At 49.2% G+C, this 19,487-nt stretch overlaps 1 protein-coding gene across 6 annotated transcripts in view; it reads right to left on the bottom strand.

The window, feature by feature from the left end:
• The window catches only part of CILK1 (ciliogenesis associated kinase 1), a 200,203-nt gene that overhangs the window by 38,370 nt on the left and 142,346 nt on the right, over positions 1-19,487 (bottom strand). For all 6 annotated transcript variants that reach the window (XM_063916695.1, XM_063916694.1, XM_063916696.1 and 3 more), the window contains 2 exons: positions 17,705-17,815; positions 17,284-17,397 (listed from right to left, as the gene is read on the bottom strand). In XM_063916695.1, coding sequence (XP_063772765.1) covers positions 17,284-17,397; positions 17,705-17,815 — 225 coding nt within the window. The remainder of the gene's footprint in view (positions 1-17,283; positions 17,398-17,704; positions 17,816-19,487) is intronic.

A 19,487-nucleotide genomic window follows, 5' to 3' on the forward strand; every position in this document is an offset into this window, starting at 1 on the left:
GTCCCTCGTTGCAGTGATCCTGTTGCCAGCAGGACTCACTGTAAAATAAAAAACCTAAGCTAAACTTTTCTAAGCAGCTCTTTAGGAGAGCCACCTAGATTGCACCCTTCTCTGCCGGGCACAAAAATCTAACTGAGGCTTGGAGGAGGGTCATAGGGGGAGGAGCCAGTACACACCACCTGATCGTAAAGCTTTACTTTTTGTGCCCTGTCTCCTGCGGAGCCGCTATTCCCCATGGTCCTTTCAGGAACCCCAGCATCCACTAGGACGATAGAGAAAGTCTGCTTAGAAGCAGGAGCACCCAGCTTGTTGGGTGCATACAGGATAAATAGGGTGTCAGTTTTCCTGACTCCAGCCGTCCTGGAAACATATATTTTTCAGGGCCCTGACTACGTCCAGTAACTTGGAATCCTCCAAGTCCCAAGTAGCCGCAGGCACCACAATAGGTTGGTTCACATGAAAAACTGATACCACCTTAGGAAGGAATTGGGAACGAGTCCTCAATTCCGCCCTAGCCATATAAAAAAATTAGATAAGGGCTTTTGCATGATAAAGCCGCTAATTCTGATACACGCCTGGCCGACGCCAAGGCCAACAGCATGACCACTTTCCACTTGAGGTATTTTAGCTCCACGGATTTAAGTGGCTCAACCCAATGCGACTTCAGGAAATCCAACACCACGTTGAGATCCCACGGTGCCACTGGAGGCACAAACGGGGGCTGACTATGCAGCACTCCCTTAACAAAAGTCTGAACTTCAGGCAGTGAAGTCAGTTCTATTTTGGAAGAAAATCGATAGAGCCGAAATCTGGACCTTAATGGAACCCAATTTTAGGCCCATAGTCACCCCTGACTGTAGGAAGTGCAGAAATCGACCTAGCTGAAATTCCTCCGTTGGGGCCTTCCTGGCCTCACAGCACGCAACATATTTCCGCCATATGCGGTGATAATGGTTTGCGTTCATTTCTTTCCTAGCTTTAATTAGCGTAGGGATAACTTCCTCCGGAATGCCCTTTTCCTTCAGGATCCGGCGTTCAACCGCCATGCCGTCAAACGCAGCCGCGGTACGTCTTGGAACAGACAGGCCCCCTGCTGCAGCAGGTCCTGTCTGAGCGGCAGAGGCCATGGGTCCTCTGAGATCATTTCTTGGAGTTCTGGGTACCAAGCTCTTCTTGGCCAATCCGGAACAATGAGTATAGTTCTTACTCCTCTCCTTCTTATTATTCTCATTACCCTGGGTATGAGAGGCAGAGAAGGGAACACATACACCGACTGGTACACCCACGGTGTTACCAGAGCGTCCACAGCTATCGCCTGAGGGTCCCTTGACCTGGCGCGATATCTTTTTAGCTTTTTGTTGAGGCGGGACGCCATCATGTCCACCTGTGGCCTTTCCCAACGGTGTACAATCATTTGGAAGACTTCTGGATGAAGTCCCCACTCTCCCGGGTGGAGGTCGTGTCTGCTGAGAAAGTCTGCTTCCCAGTTGTCCACTCGGGAATGAACACTGCTGACAGTGCTAACACATGATTTTCCGCCCATCGGAGAATCCTTGTGGCTTCTGCCATCGCCATCCTGCTTCTTGTGCCGCCCTGTTGGTTTACATGAGCGACCGCCGTGATGTTGTCTGACTGGATCAGCACCGGCCGGTGTTGAAGCAGGGGTCTAGCCTGACTTAGGGCATTGTAAATGGCCCTTAGTTCCAGAATATTTTTGTGTAGGGAAGTCTCCTGACTTGTCCATAGTCCTTGGAAGTTTCTTCCCTGTGTGACTGCCCCCCAGCCTCGAAGGCTGGCATCCGTGGTCACCAGGACCCAGTCCTGTATGCCGAATCTGCGGCCCTCTAGAAGATGAGCACTCTGCAGCCACCACAACAGTGACACCCTGGCCCTTGGAGACAGGGTTATCCGCCGATGCATCTGAAGATGCGACCCGGACCACTTGTCCAACAGATCCCACTGGAAGATCCTTGCATGCGACCTGGCGAATGGAATTTCTTCGTAAGAAGCTACCATCTTTTCCAGGGCTCGCGTGCATTGATGCACCTACACCTGTATTTGTATTAGGAGGTCTCTGTCTAGAGACGACAACTCCTTGGACTTCTCCTCCGGGAGAAACCCTTTTTTCTTGTTCTGTGTCCAGAACCATACCCAGGAACAGTAGACGCGTCGTAGGAACCAGCTGCGACTTTGGAATATTCAGAATCCAGCCGTGCTGTTGTAGCACTTCCCGAGATAGTGCTACTCCGACGAACAACTGCTCCCTGGACCTCGCCTTTATAAGGAGATCGTCCAAGTACGGGATAATTATTTCGGCCATTACCTTGGTAAATACCCTCGGTGCCGGGGACAGACCAACGGCAACGTCTGGAATTGGTAATGACAATCCTGTACCACAATTTTGAGGTACTCCTGGTGAGGAGGGTAAATAGGGACATGCAGGTAAGCATCCTTGATGTCCAGTGATACCATGAAATTCTCCAGGCTTGCAATAATCGGCCTGAGCGATTCCATTTTGAACTTGAACCTTCGTATATAAGTGTTCAAGGATTTCAATTTTAGAATGGGTCTCACCGAACCGTCTGGTTTCGGTACCACAAACATTTTGGAATAGTAACCCCGGCCTTGTTGAAGGAGGGGTACCTTGATTTCACCTGCTGGAAGTACAGCTTGTGAATTGCCGCCAGTACTACCTCCCTTTCTCCGAGGGCAGCAGGCAAGGCTGATGTGAGGTAACGGCGAGGGGGAGTCGCCTCGAACTCCAGCTTGTATCCCTGTGATACTACTTTCAGAACCTAGGGATCCACCTGTGGGCAAGCCCACTGGTCCCTGAAGTTCCCGAGACGCGCCCCCACCGCACCTATCTCCACCTGTGGAGCCCCAGCGTCATGCGGTGGACTCAGAGGAAGCGGGGGAAGATTTTTGATCCTGGGAACTGGCTGTCTGGTGCAGCTTTTTCCTTCTTCCCTTGTCTCTGTGCAGAAAGGAAGCGCCTTTGACCCGCTTGCTTTTCTGAAGCCGAAAGGACTGTACCTGAAAATACGGTGCTTTCTTAGGCTGTGAGGAAACCTGAGGTAACATTTTTTTCTTCCCAGCTGTTGCTGTGGATACGAGGTCCCAGAGACCATCCCCAAACAATTCCTCACCCTTATAAGGCAGAATCTCCATGTGCCTTTTAAAGTCAGCATCACCTGTCCACTGCCGGGTCTCTAATACCCTCCTGGCAGAATGGACATTGCATTAATTCTGGATGCCAGCCGGCATATATCCCTCTGTGCATCCCTCATATATAAGACAACGTCTTTAATATGCTCTATGTTAGCAAAATATTATCCCTGTCTAGGGTATTAATATTATCTGACAGGGTATCAGACCACGCTGCAGCAGCACTATTCATGCTGAGGCAATTGCAGGTCTCAGTATAGTACCTGAGTGTGTATATACAGACTTCAGGATAGCCTCCTGCTTTTTATCAGCAGGCTCCTTCAAAGTGGCCGTATCCTAAGACGGCAGTGCCACCTTTTTTGACAAACGTGTGAGCGCCTTATCCACCCTAGGGGATATCTCCCCTAGGGTACGCCAGCAGTAACTTTTTAGAAATTACCAGTTTCTTATCGGGGGAACCCACGCTTCTTTACACACTTCATTCACTCATCTGATGGGGGAACAAAACACTGGCTGCTTTTTCTCCCCAAACATAAAACCCCTTTTATGTGGTACTTGGGTTCATGTCAGAAATGTGTAACACATTTTTCATTGCCGAGATCATGCAACGGATGTTCCTAGTGGATTCTGTATATGTCTCAACCTCGTCGACACTGGAGTCAGACTCCGTGTCGACATCTGTGTCTGCCATCTGAGGTAACGGGCGTTTTTTGAGCCCGATGGCCTTTGAGACGCCTGGGCAGGCGCGGGCTGAGAAGCCGGCTCTCCCACAGCTGTTACGTCATCCAGCCTTTTATGTAAGGAGTTGACATTGTCGGTTAATACCTTCCACCTATCCATCCACTCTGGTGTCGGCCCCACAGGGGGCGACATCCCATTTATCGGCCTCTGCTCCGCCTCCACGTAAACTTCCTCATCCAACATGTCGACACAGCTGTACCGACACACCACACACACACAGGGAATGCTCTGACTGGGGACAGGACCCCACAAAGTCCTTTGGGGAGACAGAGAGAGAGTATGCCAGCACACACCAGAGCGCTATATAATGCAGGGATTAACACTATAACTGAGTGATTTTTCCCCCAATAGCTGCTTGTATACACATATTGCGCCTAAATTTAGTGCCCCCCCTCTCTTTTTAACCCTTTGAGCCTGAAAACTACAGGGGAGAGCCTGGGGAGCTGTCTTCCAGCTGCACTGTGAAGAAAAAATGGCGCCAGTGTGCTGAGGGAGATAGCCCCGCCCCTTTTTCGGCTGACCTTTCTCCCGCTTTTTTCATGGATTCTGGCAGGGGTAATTTATCACATTTATAGCCCTGGGACTATATATTGTGATTTTTTGCCAGCCAAGGTGTTTATATTGCTGCTCAGGGCGCCCCCCCCCCAGCGCCCTGCACCCATCAGTGACCGGAGTGTGAGGTGTGCATGAGGAGCAATGGCGCACAGCTGCAGTGCTGTGCGCTACCTTGTTGAAGACCGAGGTCTTCTGCCGCCGATTTTCTGGACCACTTCTTGCTTCTGGCTCTGTAAGGGGGACGGCGGCGCGGCTCCGAACGATCGAAGTCGGGTCCTGTGTTCGATCCCTCTGGAGCGAATGGTGTCCAGTAGCCTAAGAAGCCCAAACTATCTCCAGTCAGGTAGGTTCGCTTCTTCTCCCCTTAGTCCCTCGCTGCAGTGAGTCTGTTGCCAGCAGATCTCACTGTAAAATAAAAAACCTAAAATATACTTTCTTTCTAGGAGCTCAGGAGAGCCCCTAGTGTGCATCCAGCTCAGCCGGGCACAAGATTCTAACTGAGGTCTGGAGGAGGGTCATAGTGGGAGGAGCCAGTGCACACCAGGTAGTCCTAAAGCTTTCTTTAGTTGTGCCCAGTCTCCTGCGGAGCCGCTATTCCCCATGGTCCTTACAGAGTCCCAGCATCCACTTAGGACGTCAGAGAAATCCTATTTTCTCTTACGTCCTAGAGGATGCTGGGGTCCATTTAGTAGCTCCCAGTACGGGAGGGAGAGTGCTGAAGTTCCTGCAGAACAGATTGACCAAACTTTAGGTCCTCAGAGGCCAAAGTATCGAACTTGTAGAACTTAGCAAACGTGTTCGACCCTGACCAAGTAGCTGCTCGGCAAAGCTGAATAGCTGAGACACCCAGCTGCCCAGGAAGAACCCACTTTATGGGTAGAGTGGGCCTGAACCGATTTTGGAATCGGCAATCCTCCGTAGAATAAGCATGCTGGATTGTAAGTCTGATCCAGCGAGAAATTGTCTGCTTAGAAGCAGGACACCCAACCCTGTTGGGATCAGAAAGGACAAATACTGTGTTCCTGTGACGTGCCGTTCGCTTCACATATTTTCAAAGCCCGCACAACATCCAAGGACTTTGAGGTAATCGAGGTGTCAGTAGTCACTGGCACCACAATAGGTTGGTTGATATGAAAAGCCGATACAACCTTTGGAAGAAATGGCTGACGCGTTCTGAGCTCAGCTCTATCCTCATGGAAAATCAAGTATGGGCTCTTGTGCGACAATGCCCCCAATTCTGACACACGTCTTGCAGATGCCAATGCCAAGAGTGTGACCGCCTTCCAAGTAAGAAACTTTACGTCCACCTCCTGTACACCAAGACACATACTTCTTCCAAATCCGATGGTAATGCTTAGACATTACTCCCTTCCTAGCTTGGATCAGAGTAGGAATAACCTTGTTTGGAATGCCCTTCCAAGCTAAGGTCTGACGTTCAACCTCCATGCCGTCAAACGTAGCCGCGGTAAGTCTTGATAGGCGAATGGACCCTGTTGTAACAGGTCCTCGCGAAGAGGAAGAGGCCTCGGATCCTCCAGCAGTTATTCCAGAAGATCGGAGTACCAAGTTCGTCTTGGCCAGTCCGGAGCAATGAGGATCGGCTGAACTCTTGTTCTTTTTATTATTTTGAGAATCCTTGGGATGAGTGGAAGAGGGAACACAGCCTGACTGGAACACCCACGGAGTTACCAGGGCGTCCACTGCCACTGCTTTTGGGTCTCGTGACCTGGAACAGTACCTCCAAAGCTTCTTGTTGAGGCGAGAGGCCATGATGTCTATCTGAGGTACCCCTCCATCGGCTTGTTAGCTCTGCGAATACGTCCGGGTGGAGGCCCCATTCTCCTGGATGGAGATCGTGTCTGCTGAGGAAGTCAGTTGTCCACTCCTGGAATGAAGAGCGCCGACAGCGGCACCGCGTGCCTTTCTGCCCAGAGGAGGATTCTGGTTACCTCTGACATTGCGGCTCTGCTCTTCGTTCCGCCCTGCCTGTTTATGTAGGACACTGCTGTGACGTTGTCCGACTGAACCTGAATGGCTTGATCTTGCAGAAGATGTGCCGCTTGTAGAAGGCCGTTGTATATGGCCCTTAGTTCCAGAATATTTATTGGAAGGATAGACTTCTGACTTGACCACCTTCCTTGGAAGTTTTTCCCCTGGGTGACTGCTCCCCAACCTCTGAGACTTGCATCCGTGGTTAGAAGAATCCAATTCTGAATCCTGAACCTGAGGCCCTCGAGTAGGTGAGAAGTTTGCAGCCACAAGAGGAGTGAAATTCTGGTTTTCGCCGACAGGTGTATCCGCTGGTGCATGTGAAGATGTGATCCTGACCACTTGTCCAAGAGTTCCAGCTGGAAGAGCCTTGCATGGAATCTTCCGTACTGTAGAGCCTCGTAGGAGACTACCATCTTTCCCAGAAGGCGAATGCACTGATGAACTGATACCCGGGCTGGCTTCAGAACATCCCGGACCATTGATTGGATCACCAACGCTTTCTCCACTGGCAGAAACACCCTCTGCACTTCCGTGTCGAGTATCATCTCTAGGAAGGGCAGTCTCCTTGTCGGCTCCAAATGTGACTTTGGAAGATTCAGGATCCACCTGTGATCCAGGAGTATTTGAGTTGAGAGAGCAATACTCTCCAACAGCCTCTCCCTGGAAGATGCCTTTATTAGCAGATCATCCAGATAAGGAATTAAGGGGGCAATTCCAAGTTGATCGCAGCAGGAATTTTGTTAGCAGTTGGGCAAAACCATGTGCACTGCAGGGGAGGCAGATATAACATGTGCAGAGAGAGTTAGATTTGAGTGGGTTATTTTATTTCTGTGCAGGGTAAATACTGGCTGCTTTATTTTTACACTGCAATTTAGATTGCAGATTGAACACACCACACCCAAAACTAACTCTCTCTGCACATGTTATATCTGCCTCCCCTGCAGTGCACATGGTTTTGCCCAACTGCTAACAAAAATCCTGCTGCGATCAACTCAGAATTACCCCCTAAGTTCACTCCCTGCTTGCGGCGGAGGAGCATCATCTCTGCCATGACCTTGGTGAACACCCTTGGTGCTGTGGAGAGGCCAAATGGCAATGTCTGGAACGGATAGTGACAGTCCTGTAGTGCAAACCTTAGCTAGGCCTGATGAGGCGGCCAGATCGGAATGTGAAGGTATGCATCCTTGATATCCAGGGATACTAGGAATTCCCCCTCCTCCAGACCTGAGATCACCGCTCTGAGACTCCATCTTGAATTGAATACCTTCAAGTAGGGGTTCAATGACTTTAGGTTCAATATTGGTCTTCGGTACCACAAACAGGTTTGAGTAATAGTTCACAAAGTCTAATGTTAGTGATTCTGCGCACCACTGGGGAACATCCAACCAACGACCGTCTTTTAACCGGCAATGTCTTATCCAATCTCCAAAGAATTTTCACTACAGGATCAAGAAATGTCTCTATATTCCAAACACGTTTTCAATCCTCCTTCCTGGCGGTGTGTCTCACTTTGCACATATGTGGTCCACAATGTCAAGAAGTTGGTTGGATGTTCCCCAGTGGTGCGCAGAATCACTAACATTAGACTTTGTGAACTATCCTTTGTGGGTGAGGGTAACCACCCCAGTGTTTTCAACTGCACTATTGATTGAAGCGCTAATCTTTCAAAACTTTTGTATTGTCTAGGTTTGAGTAATAACCCTTGTTTTTTAGGTGAGGTGGAACTGGAACAATGACATTTGTTTGTACCAATTTTTCAATGGCTTCCTGCAGGATTGTACTTTCTGTCAGCGAAGCTGGTAAGCCTGATTTGAAGAATCTGTGAGGTGGGAGTTCCTGAAACTCCAGTCTGTACCCCTGGGCCACAATATCTTTTACCCGGGAATCTATGCATGATGACGCCCAGATGTGACTGAAATCTTTTAGTCTCGCTACCACCTGCCCGATCTCCAGGCTGGGAGGTCCACCGTCATGCTGAAGATTTTGAGGAAGCAGAATCTGCTTTCTGTTCCTGGGAACCTGTTGGTACAGGTTTTCTGGATTTTCCCTGACCTCCTCTAAAGAAGGTGGGGGAACCTTTGGATTTTTTACATTTTGTGGTCCAAAAGGACTGCAGTATAGGTGTAGGATAAGATTTCCGAGCCGGTGCAGCTGCGAAGGGAAGAAAGTTGGACTTACCTGCAGTTGCCGTGGATATCCACGCATCCAGGGCCTCCCCAAACAAGGCCTGACCTGTAAAGGGTAGGTTCTCCACACTTCTCTTTGATTCTGCATCCGCAGTCCATTGGCTTAGCCAGAGTCCTCTGCATACAGAGACTGCCATGGATGTAGCCCTTGCATTAAGGAGTCCAATGTCCTTCATGGCCTCTACCATGAAACCGCAGAATCCTGTATGTGACGTAAAATCAAGTCAATGTCACTCCTATCCATAGAATCTAATTCCTCCAGTAATGTGCCTGACCATTTTACTATGGCTCTAGAAATCCATGCACAAGCAATAGTGGGTCTCAGAGCCACTCCTGTAGCAGTGTATAATGATTTGAATGATTTGAGCGTAGTCTCAATCTTGTGGTCAGCCGGCTCCTTTAAGGAGGTCGAGCTGGGGACAGGGAAAACAACCTTCTTTGACAACCTAGATACAAAAGTGTCCACTATAGGTGGGTTTTCCCACTTCTTTCTATCCTCATCAGGGAAAGGAATGAGAATTATTTTAGGGATCTGGAATTTTCTCTCTGGGTTTCCCAGTACTTTTCAAACAAGGAGTTTAACTCCTTAGAAGCAGGGAAGGTAAGCAAGGATTTCTTATTTAAGGTAAAAATAAGACTCCTCTTCCTGTTCAGGTACCTTCTCAGTAATATGTAAAACATCCCTAATGGCTTCAATCATTAGTTGTACCCCTTTAGCAAGGGTTGCATCCCCTCCCTGCATATCCCCATCACCGTTCCCTGTATCAGAGTCGATATCTATGTCAGCTTGCATTATCTGGGCAAGCGTATATTTTTGTGGGTATGCAGGTGGGTCTTTAGACAAGGAAGTGGGGGCTGAATACATCATATTCTCCACAGACTTTCTCAAAAACTGCATCTCCTTTTAAGCATGTGACATTCTAATTGAAATCTGGGACATCACCCCCCTTAAAGAATCCACCCATGCGGGTTCGGATCCAGAAGTCTGAGAAAGTATATTGCATTCTTGTGTACATGGAATAGACTCCTCAGGAGATGGTAAACATTCTGCAGCACAGGACACCAAGTCCTTAGACATGGTAATGTGGGGTATGCACTCTCACACAAACACACAGGAAAATGTCAGACACAGTTTCCCCCAGAGTACCTTCAGAGAGACACAAAGCATATAAGGAGCAAGCCGCCCCGCGCCCCCTCAGGCTTTTATTATGATAAAAACCCAGCGCTGACTAGATAACCTTAATAGGTTAACTAGTACTTAATCACACTCCCCCCTATCTATAACACCCTTGTACCGCAGTGGAGTTATATGGAGGGCAGCGCTCCCTGACGGCATTCTGTCTGTGGATCTGCAGGGAGAAAATGGCGCTGGTGAGTGCTGGATCTGCTCTGAGGAGAAGCCCTGCCCCCTTGCAATGGTGCACGGCTCTCCCGCACTTATCTGTTTTATACTGGCTGAGGAATTTGTGCTAACAGTGGAATTAGCCCCTGTTAGCTATGTACCAGTGTAGGGTTTGCGCGCTGGCTCAGGATGCCCCTCTAGCATCTACATACAAGATGTTGCTGAGCCCTCCACGGAGCGCAGCCTTGTGTGAGCTGTGCTCCTACCCTTGTGCCGCCATACTCACCGGTGACCCGATAACCGGGACGCCGGCGCTGTACTCACCACCGTCTATCTTCTGGCTCTGTTAGGGGGTGGCGGCCGTGCTGCGGGAGTGAACGGTTGCCTCGTGGGCTTGCGATCATTTCCCTCAGGAGCTTAATGTCCTGTCAGCGGAGTAGAGAACCATTAACTCTTCATTAAGTTGGTTCCTACTCCCCCACCTAAATCCCACGAAGCAGGGAGACTGTTGCTAGCAGCCTCCCTGTAAGAAGAAAAAAGAAAAAAAAAACTCTAGAAAATAATAAAACTAAGAAAACTCCTAGGAGCTCCCCTAGCTGTGAACGGCTCCTCCGGGCACATTTTCTAAACTGAGTCTGGTAGGAGGGGCATAGTGGGGGAAGCCAGCCCGCACTATTAATCTCTTAAAGTGCCAGTGGCTCCTAGTGGACCCGTCTATACCCCATGGTACTAGGTGGACCCCAGTATCCTCTAGGGCATAAGAGAAATTGTATTAATCACCTAAAAGGGGCGGGCAATGCTAGGAACTACGAGGAGAACAACGTAGGAGAGCAGGGGTACTCAACTCCAGTCCTCAAGTACCGTCAACAGGTCATGGTTTGTGGATTTCCTTAATCAGGCCCAGGTGAGTTACATTTTGCTGGGTCAGTAATTATACCAACTGCTTCTAGACATAAATCTTCAAAAGTGACCTGTGACCTTGAGAACTACTACAGTAAAGGGCCGTACTGACAGGGAGATTTCTCCAGAGATGTGTACTGAGCGGTCTAGCACAGACCGCTCACCACACATCTCTCCCCCCATTCAGCAAAGCGCGATGTGCTGAGCGAAGGGGGCGAGGGACAAGGGGGGCCGCTCATTTCACCCAGCGGTGAAATGAGCAACCTGCTAGATTGTGCCTGCATCCTGGCCAATCTAGCACTGGCGATAGCGACACGCGGGACCGCGCATTGCTGTCGCCGGCACCCCTACACACGGAGCGATGTTCAGCTAATTTCTAAGCAATCTAGTCAAATTGCTTAGAAATTAGCTGAACATTGCTTCGTGTGTACCCCCCTTAAGGATAAAAAAATTAAGAGTCTAGAAAATAGGATTTTGGTACATACCAGGTAAATCCTTTTCTTTGAATCCATAGAGGGCACTGGAGTACTCTTGGGATATGGACGGTGTTAGCAAGGACTGGGCACTGAATATTCAAATTTCAGTAACTCTCCTCCCCTCCATACTCCCAGAATACCAGTGTTTTTTCCTGAGGCGAACAGGATAGAGAGAATGAACAATGGAGAATTACCTATAATATTATAACATAACGGACAACAATAAAGTTGACACATAACGTAAGTGACAACTAACCAGTTGACACCATAACCGATAAATCGGTGAGAATGTGTTACCATAAGATCCCCTGAACTTACCACAACCAGGTAAAACTGCTCTGGGTGGGCGTCCAGTGCCCCCTATGGATTCAAAGAAAAGGATTTACCTGGTAAGTACCAAAATCCTATTTTCTTTTTCATCCACTAGGGGTCACTGGAGTACTCTTGGGACGTACCAAAGCTTCCCTCGTGGGCGGAAGAGCTGTTTGGCACCTGTAACACTAGGCGGCCAAAGCTAGATGCTGATGCCGCAAACGTATTAACTTGTAAAAGCGCACAAACGTGTGCACTGATGACTATATAGCCGCACGGCAATTCTGCGTCGTAGACACCCCACGACCAGCTGCCCCTGAAGTTTCCACAGAACGTGTGGAAAGAGCTGTTACTGATGTAGGCGGCTGTAACCTAGCATGAAGGGAAGCCTGACGTATGGTCAGTATAATCCATCTGGATAAGGTCTGCTTAGAAGCTGGCCAACCCATTTTGGCAGCATCATAGAGAACAAACAACGTATCCGTCTTACAAACTGTAGACGTTCGGTATACATAAACGCGTAATGCGCGTACCACATCCAAAGTTCCAGACTGTCCTGTTAACACAGGAACTACTATTGGTTGATTGATGTGAACATATGACACTACCTTTTGCCAGAAAGCGGGATTCGTACGAAGCTCCGCTCTGTCATCATGAAAACTACAAACAGTGGCTTGCATGCCAATGCACCCAAATCTGAAACACGCCTTGCTGAAGCTAAGGCTAGGAGAAAAAATCGTTTTCCAAGTGAGAAACTTAACATCCACTTGATGTAAGGGTTCAAAGTATGAAGCTGTACAAAATCTAAAACCAGATTCAAGTCCCATGGCGCTGTAGGTGGAATGAATGGAGGCTGTACTCTGAGAACACCTTGCAGAAAAGGTGTGTGAGACGGCAATAGAACAAATATTCTTTGAAAGTAAATTGACAAAGCAGATACCTGCACCTTTAGTGTAGATAAACGCAGTCCTCCATCTAACCCCGTTTGTAGAAATAACAAAAGACGGGATAACTTGAAAGATGATGTCGGAAACTTCCGAACTTCACACCAACCTATATAGGCACGCCAAATCCTGTAATAATGAGCTGTCGTAACTGGATTTTTAGCACGTAACATGGTTGTTATAACCGATAGTGGAATGCCCTCTCTTCTTAAGAGGGCGGTCTCAACAGCCACCCCTTCAAACGCATCTGCGCTAAATCGGGGTAAAGGAATGGACCCTGTCGTAACAGGTCCGGACAGAATGGAAGCGGCCAAGGATCGTCTGCGAGTAAGCAACAGAGAGAGCAGCGGAAACGGTGGAAACAGATACCCGAGGCTGTACGGCCACGCAATCGTGAGAGCATCCACTGCCTTTGGATCTCGCGTTCTGGACACATACTGGCTTTTGGTGATTGTGGCGAGATGTCATCAGGTCCACTGGAGGGTAACCCCACCTCTGGACCAACATGTGAAACACTTCTGGATTTAATGCCCATTCTCCTGGATGAAAATCCCGATGGCTGAGATCATCCGCCTCCCAGTTGTCCATTCTCGTAATGAACACTACCGCCAATATCACTTGGTGATGTTCGGCCCAATTGAGGATTCAAGCTACTGCGGCTTCTCTTTCCCCTTTGTTTATTGACGTACGCGACCGCCGTTGCGTTGTCTGACTGCACTTGGACCGTCTGAGACCGAAGCAAGTGCACTACTTGTCGTAGCACATTGTAAATTGGTCGGAGTTCTAGGACATTTATAGACAGCAATCTGTCGTGATCCTCCCAGAGACCCCGGAGCTGACAATTTTGAACTACAGCTCCCCAACCTCTGAGACTCGCGTCTGTGATTAGCACTATCCAATTCCAGACGCCTAACCGAGTTCCTGCGGATAGATTGTGTACTTGGAGCCACCAGAGTACAGAAACTCTGGCCCGTGGAGACAACCTCACCCTCTAGTGAAACTGCAGATGCGAGGCCGACCACTGTGCGAGCACATGCAGTTGAAAAAGAAGTGAGTGAAATCTTCCGAACAGAAGCGCTTTGAAAGCCGCCACTATTGTGCCTAACAGGCGAATGCACAAACATACCGAGGCTTGAGCACTAATCGTACCAGATGACGAATAGTCTGTACTTTCTGTTCTGGTAGACAAATTCCTTGATCTACCGTATCGAGAATCATTCCTAGGAAATGAAGTCGTTGAGACGGAATCCGATGTGAATTCTTGAACATGACAAACCAACCGTGCTGAACCAGCACATTGTACCTTAGCAACGCATGTTGAAGGCGCAGTTGGTTGAGACGGAGCTTTGATGAGCAAATCGTCTAGGTACGGAACTATTATCACTTACAGGAATATGAGATGAGCCATCAAAACATACATCACTTTGGTGAATACCCTAAGCTCTGACGAGAGGGCAAACGGTAGAGTCTGAAACTGATAATGGATCTGCCGTATTGCAAACGCAAGAACCTCTGAAGAGGAGGCCAAATCGGAATGTGTAAGTACGCATCCTCGAGATCCAGCACAATCATGAATTCCTGTGGCTCTAAACCTGCAAGTACTGTCCGCAGAGATTCCATCTTGAATCTGTAGTAAGTATGCAATATTGGCCTGACCAAGCCATCCGGCTTTGGTACCACAACAGACTGGAATAATAACCGTGACCTTGTTGGTGTACAGGGACCGGAATCAAAACTGCTGACTCCAGCAGAGAGTGAATAGCAATTTACCGAACCGTCCTCTTCCTACACAGGCAGTCCTGTGTTGAAAAACCGCAGAGGCGGTAGACTGCTTTTAACACTAAATTTGCGGATCCACCCATCTGTGAATATCTGCAACCATGCCAAATGAAACGTCTGAAGGCGTGCTCCCACAACTGGAGCACCGAGATGGGCTGGGAGCCCGTCATGCCACTGGCTTGCCGGTGACCGTAGCGTCCGGACGACTGGCGTTGGTTTGTTGAAAACCACGTCCTCGACCTCGCCTACCAGGCGTGGCTGTTTGTCTACCATGGCCTCGAAAGGGCTGAGGTCTAAAGGATTCGAACGCTGGTCCAGAGTATCCCGTGAAAAATACCTTTGTCCAAATCAGGACCAAACAACCTTCGCATAATGTAATGCTTCTATTCTTCTCTCGACCTTTGCCTCCGCCTGCTAAGGACGCAGCCAGAGCGCTTGTCGTGCCACAACGAGTGACCCTGAAAGGCGAGAACTGACTAGGCAGACGTCCGTAGAAGCTGTACATAGATAATCAGCAGCTTCGCAGATTTGATCAGCGTGAAGCATAAGGTGGACGTTTTGTAGGGCGGACCTGAGTCCTGTTATCCAGACAAGCAACGCCGTAGTTACCCAAATGCCAACCAAATACGGTCGAAGCAACACCCCTGCTGCTGTATACAGCGGCTCTAGCATAGCTCCCATGGAGATGTCACTGACTTTAGAAACGGGTAACTAGACCGAAATCGGCGAGGTTTCGAAACCTGTGTATCAGGATCCTATTAACATCTTATTTAGAGATTCCACGCTGGAGATCTGTGGCCTTAGTAAAGACCACCTTATAAATTGTCAGAGCCTCTTCAGTCCCTGTAAACTTCAGTCTGACGCACCCACACTATCTGACTGCTGGTCTTCTCACATTCATCTTGCGCAGTTAGGCCTGGCATAGAATCGTCAGGATTGCAACATAGCAGAAACTGGGAATTTATAAGGCAAATGAAAACTATCTTTGCAAAATAGGAGATGAAATGGGAGTATAAAATATACTGTGCATGTGGTAGACCTCACCGGGAACCCACTGGTACAGACATTGCAGTGAAACAACTTTTCCGTCTTTGCTGGTGACTGACTTATTATGTAACCAGACAAATAAATAGACAAAGACAAACCAATTCCACCTCAGTAAAATTGTCAAAGTGCAGTGCACGTGGCCAGACCATAAGAAACCTGATGCAAAAATTCCTACCAACACCCCTGCGCCATCCGGTGGAGCAGTGTTGTAGGACAGGAATGTTCTGGAAAAGAAACAGAAAGTATGATTAAAATGGCCCTCAGCCGGGTGGTCTTCTGTTTGCCGGCGGTCGGGCTCCCGGCGCTCAGTATACCGGCGCCGGGAGCCCGACAGCCGGAATACCGACAATTATTTTCCCTCGTGGGGGTCCACGACCCCCATAGAGGGAGAATAAAATAGTGTGGCGCGCGTAGCGCGCCACCGTGCCCGTAGCGTGGCGAGCGCAGCGAGCCCGCAAGGGGCTCATTTGCTGTCGGTAAGCCGGCGGTCGGGCTCCCGGCGCCGGGATGCTGGTCGCCGGGAGCCCGACCGCCGGCCAGCCGTAGTGAACCCCCTCCAGCCATGTGCTTATAGTCAAAGAACATATAGCATATTTTGTTACATGACCATATATACATACATACAGTATTTTATATACATTTCCTATGGTATAACATTGTCTATGGTATAACAAGTGCTACACGAATGCATATATAACACAATGCAGCCCTTCTTTAGCATAGGCTGTCTATTGCTGCTGCTGTGGCATAATCTCTCCCCCCTGCAGCTGCGCTACAAGTAATAGGGACAGGGAAACTCCTGACTGCCCAGCATGAGCCCACTAGTTAGTAGAGGGCTGTTTTACAGGGACAGACCGCGGCAGCAGTGTGCACTGTCCGCGGTCTGAGTGATCAGAGGCGCCGGCATCCCTCCCCCCCTGCTACCCTTAGTGTGTGCAGGGAGCGCTGGCAGTGCTGAGCTGCCGGCCGTTATTGAGACAGACCGCGGCAGCAGTGAACGCTGTCCGCGGTCTGAGGGAGCAGTTACCTTCCCCTAAGCGACGGAGCCTCCGGCCGTTACAGGGACAGACCGCGGCAGCACTGAACACTGTCCACGGTCTGATTGCATTACAGGCAGGGAGCGCTGAGAACGGCGCTTGCAGCGGCCGTCCAGCGCGTCCCTCTGAGCGGCGCCAGGACTAGGGGAGCTGATAACAGCGGTGGCGGGGACGGAGCAGCGGCTCGGGCGACGCACATAGCAGTACCCCCACACGGCGGGGCGGCAGCGTGAGCTGACCGCCCCTATCATAAATACCTGGGTTCCTGTGCTCTGACGGGGCTTCTACAGCAAGCTCCGTTCTGCAGCCTCAGCTGAAGGTAGCTAATGTACTTGGACTCTGACGGGGCTTCTTCCAGCAAGCGCCGTCCAGTCCTTTCTGCAGTCTCAGCTGTTGTTAGCTGAGCTGCTTGTGGCTGTGAGGGGGCTCCTTTGTGAGGCCCGACACGCCAAGAGCTGCACGCAGCAGCTTCTATAATCCCGTACCCAGAGCTTTTGTGTAAGCTTGGAAGGGATTGTAATGTATAAAAAAGAAAAACAAAAATGTTTAAAAATAAAAAATGTATGTCCCCCTCTGGAGGTCCACACTTGTGCTTCCTGTCCATGTGAGCACCGAAAAAACACTGGTATTCTGGGAGTATGGAGGGGAGGAGAGTTACTGAAATTTGAATATTCAGTGCGCAGTCCTTGCTAACACCGTCCATATCCCAAGAGTACTCCAGTAGCCCCTAGTGGATGAAAAAGAAAATAATTTTAGCAAGCTCCACTTAATGCCTTGTGTTTTTTTTTTTTTTTGCTATAAACTTACTGGGGGATGGCTCTGTAAGTGGTGCTAAACGGGTCCTCTGTCCAACAGAATGAATTTCTTGTTTTAGGAAAGCAGGGATGTAACCAGTAACAGAGCTGCTATCTCCAGACGGCCCTGAAAGAAGAAGAAAACGCTTATGTAATTACAGACAGAGAATTCACATAGGAATGAGTCATACCTTTGCAAAACGACAGACTTGTTTACAAAAGGTGCCCCCTAGTGTGCAATTCTACACATACATTATACATTGTACCAATGGTTAAATATCTTGGAAACTCTGCAGCTTTAATATAGCATTTTATACTGCAAAATACACCACTGTTCTGTCCGACATGCAAGAAAATAGGTCACTACATTTAAGGTTACTTTACATAGATATTGAAAGACTCATTTTAACAGCCAATATAAAACACAGACGTACCTGGTGGTGCACCAAAACCTTTCAATGGCTGACTAATATTTGGCCACTGGGCATAGGCATTACATGCATCTTTACTTGGGTTATTTACAGCACTGTTCTTAACGGAGATTCCTACATAAACAAGACATAAAAGGGATGTTAGTATGCTAGCGCAACCCTGTCACCTGAATGAACATAGCATAGAAGATTGTAAGCTTGGGAGCAGGTCTCTTTTACTTCTTTGGGGTATATTCAATTGGTGTCGAAAACTGCCGTCTGTCGAAAAGACGGCAGTTTTAAATTTTTAAGGTCGAAACGTGATTCGACCTATTCAATGCTATTCGACAAGTCGAGGAATTCGACATGTCAAAAAGCACGTGGATCGGCGGAATACCTGCCGATCCACGTGCTTGTGTCGAAAACGGGGCAAAAACCGACAGGTTTGGGCCCCCTTTTCGACCATCTCAGTGCGACATAAAAACATGTTGGACTGAGATATGGGACCCGAGAGTAGGGGGGGGGGGAGCCGCAGGGAGACGGGGGACAGCCGTCGGGCATACAGGGGAGATCAGCGCTACAGTAGCGCTGCAGAAGCATGTCACACAGCCGCGCCGCTCACGGCAGCTTCCACCCCGGCTCCAGCAAGTGAGGTCACGCTTGCTGGAGCCGGGTGGACACTGCCGTGAGGTCGGGCGGCTGTGCGACATCCTCCTGCAGCGCTACTGTAGCGCTGATCTCCCCTGTATGCCCGCGGCTCCCCCCCTCTCCTCCTCTGCGTCCCTCATCTCAATTCGACTTGAAAAAGTCGAATTGAGATGAGATTGAATAGGGGTTGTCGGATCCATTCCGACAAATACATGTCGGAATGGATCCGACTTTAATTGAATATACCCCTATGTCTGTTATTACCCAGTCTTGTTTTATTATGGTTTTATTCCCAATTGTAAAATGCAACAGAATATATGTAACCGTTAATAATGATAAAATAATGGAGTCATTCCTTATGGGATGAATACAGCTGTCCATCTAACATTAGGTTACAACAGTGGCTCACGCAGGGAAAAGGAGGTTCTGAGCACCCAGAACCTTCCTACCCTGATGCACCTAATTATTTCTAGAGACGGCGACAGCCGCGTCTCCGTCTCAAATTAACGCGCGTCTGTGACCACAGCAGAGGGCTTTGATTGCCAGAGCTCTCAATTTACAGATCATCATGGATGGGAGAGCTGGGGAGTTGATGCGCATGCCCATCCCACAGCTGCTCCTTCGTCCTCACATTCTGAAATGTAGGGGCCGCCAGTCTTCTTCTCTGAGCCTTAGGTATGTTTGCGTGTGGTATGCTATGTATGATTTTGCAATGTGTATGTGTGTGCAATGTGTGTGGTGTGCTATGTATGTGTGGTGTGCTGTGTATACAGTATGTGTGTGCATGCAACGCGCTGGGTATGGGAGGTCGGCGTCCAGAATCCCTGTGGTCAGCATACTGACACCGGGATCCCGGCCGCTAGAATACCGGCAGTGGGGCGAGCGCAACGAAGCCCCTTGCAGGCTCGGTGGCTCGTCACAGGTTTTATTCCCACTCAATGGGTGTCGTGGACACCCACGAGTGGGAACAGCCCGTTAGCCGGGATTCCGGCTTGCAGCATCGCCAGTGGGCGGGATTCCAGTGTCAGTATCCTGACTGCTGAGATACCGACTGCTGGCAATGTAACTACATCCCCGTGCAACATGTGTGTGGTGTGCTATGTATACTGTGTGTGCGATGTACTATGTATGTGTGTGTGTGCTATTTAAGTGTATGCAA

Source organism: Pseudophryne corroboree, chromosome 4 (genome assembly GCF_028390025.1).
Source record: "Pseudophryne corroboree isolate aPseCor3 chromosome 4, aPseCor3.hap2, whole genome shotgun sequence".
Taxonomy (NCBI): Eukaryota; Metazoa; Chordata; class Amphibia; order Anura; family Myobatrachidae; genus Pseudophryne; species Pseudophryne corroboree.